This window comes from Rhineura floridana, chromosome 11 (assembly GCF_030035675.1).
Source record: "Rhineura floridana isolate rRhiFlo1 chromosome 11, rRhiFlo1.hap2, whole genome shotgun sequence".
Taxonomy (NCBI): domain Eukaryota; kingdom Metazoa; phylum Chordata; class Lepidosauria; order Squamata; family Rhineuridae; genus Rhineura; species Rhineura floridana.
In genome coordinates this window covers 29,841,503-29,843,122 of record NC_084490.1, presented here as the reverse complement: position 1 = coordinate 29,843,122, position 1,620 = coordinate 29,841,503, and the positions used below count along the sequence as shown (strand labels likewise).

At 37.8% G+C, this 1,620-nt stretch overlaps 1 protein-coding gene across 1 annotated transcript; it reads right to left on the bottom strand.

The window, feature by feature from the left end:
• Positions 1–368: 368 nt before the first annotated feature.
• LOC133367695 (olfactory receptor 14A16-like) lies at positions 369–1,313 on the bottom strand. The gene has a single exon (XM_061591791.1). It carries the CDS (start codon positions 1,311–1,313, stop codon positions 369–371), a length of 945 nt encoding a protein of 314 aa, XP_061447775.1.
• Positions 1,314–1,620: the final 307 nt, after the last annotated feature.

The window sequence follows — 1,620 nt, the reverse complement described above, 5'->3', positions numbered from 1 at the left end:
TTGTGATTGTGTTAGGAGACCCCCACAATATTAAGATTAAAGATATTAGGAGGAAGGCTGTTAGTAGTTGCATTACCATTGTGACAGAAATTATCCCAGTCTACACCCTATTGAAAAAATTAAAAATTTAATGTACATGCATTATCTGCTTATATTAGATATTACCTTGTGGAACCGGCCTTAAAGAATGATAAGCTGTACGTAGCCAAGAAGCTGAGATACACAAGAAAACAATGACCCTGGATATAATTTAGAGGAGACAGAGATCCATTTATGATATAAAAATGATGTTTTGCGAATGCTGAAATGTTTATTTCAATAAACTAAGGTAAAAACTGCAGGACAACCGTCCGCATACAATCCCACTCTTAAAAAACAACCCTGGAGAAAGATTTAGAGGAATGATCAAACAGTTTCCACAAAGCAGTTTTAATCTCTTTGTTTCGCATGCTGTAGATGAATGGATTCAATGTGGGAGGAATGATGGTATATATCACTGCAAAAGCCACGTCAAGATCAGAAGAAGCATAAGTGGGAGGTCTTAAATAGGTAAAGAATCCAGTGAACGTAAGCACAGAGACAACAGTGAGGTGGGGAAGGCAAGTGGAGAGGGCTTTTTTCTGACCATGAACAGAAGGAATTTTGAGTACTGTAGAAAATATTTGCATGTATGTTATGACGATAAAAATAAAACACCCCACTGCTATACTACAGCTTATCACAAGAAACCCAACTTCAACTAAGTAAAGGTCCGTGCAGGAGATCTTCAGTAAGGTTGGGACTTCACAGAAGAACTGTTTGACAGCAATAGAACAGAAGGTGTTTGCGAAGGTGCCACAAGTGTGTAATATGGCATAAAGAAGACTAGTCACCCACACAATGGCTACCATCTGAACACAGGCCCCTTTGTGCATAATGGTCTCATACTGGAGTGGGTTGCAAATAGCGACATAGCGATCATGTGCCATTATGGTTAGAAGGAGAAAATCTGATGTTCCAAATAAGAAATAAAGGAAAACTTGAGTAACACATCCAAAATAAGAAATCCACCTGCTATTTAGGAGGGAAATAGCCATTGATTTTGGTACTATAACTGAAATTATTCCAATGTCCATCATGGCCAAATTAATCAGAAAGAAGTACATTGGAGTGTGAAGATGGTGACTGAGGGCAATTGCAAGAACAAGGAGAAGGTTTCCTATTATTGCTGTCAAGTACAATGCTAGGAACACAAAGAAGTGTAAGATCTGTAGTTCGCGGATTTCTGAAAATCCCATGAGCAGAAATGTAGGCATGGAGGTTTGATTGTGCATTTTGTTCACAGTACTAATTCATCTGCCACCTGTACAAGGAAGAAGATAACAACTGTTAATGTCGAAATACTGATTCACCAGTTTAATTTAACAATCAGATCTGCCAGATATTCTTTTTCTGAAACTGTCATGGGGCAAAAATAAAAATTAAATAAAAACATCCCAGTCCTATACTAGAGCTTATCACAAGAACTCCAACTTCAGCTAAGTAAAATACAGAACAGGAGAGCTTCAGTAATGTTGGGACTTCAGAGGAGAACTGACTGACAACATTAAAACAGAAAGTGTTAATGCTGAAACCAGTTTA

Coding starts and splice junctions, on each gene's coding strand:
- LOC133367695 (XM_061591791.1), bottom strand. CDS start 1,313: ATGCACAATCAAACCTCCATGCCTACATTTCTGCTCATGGGATTTTCA.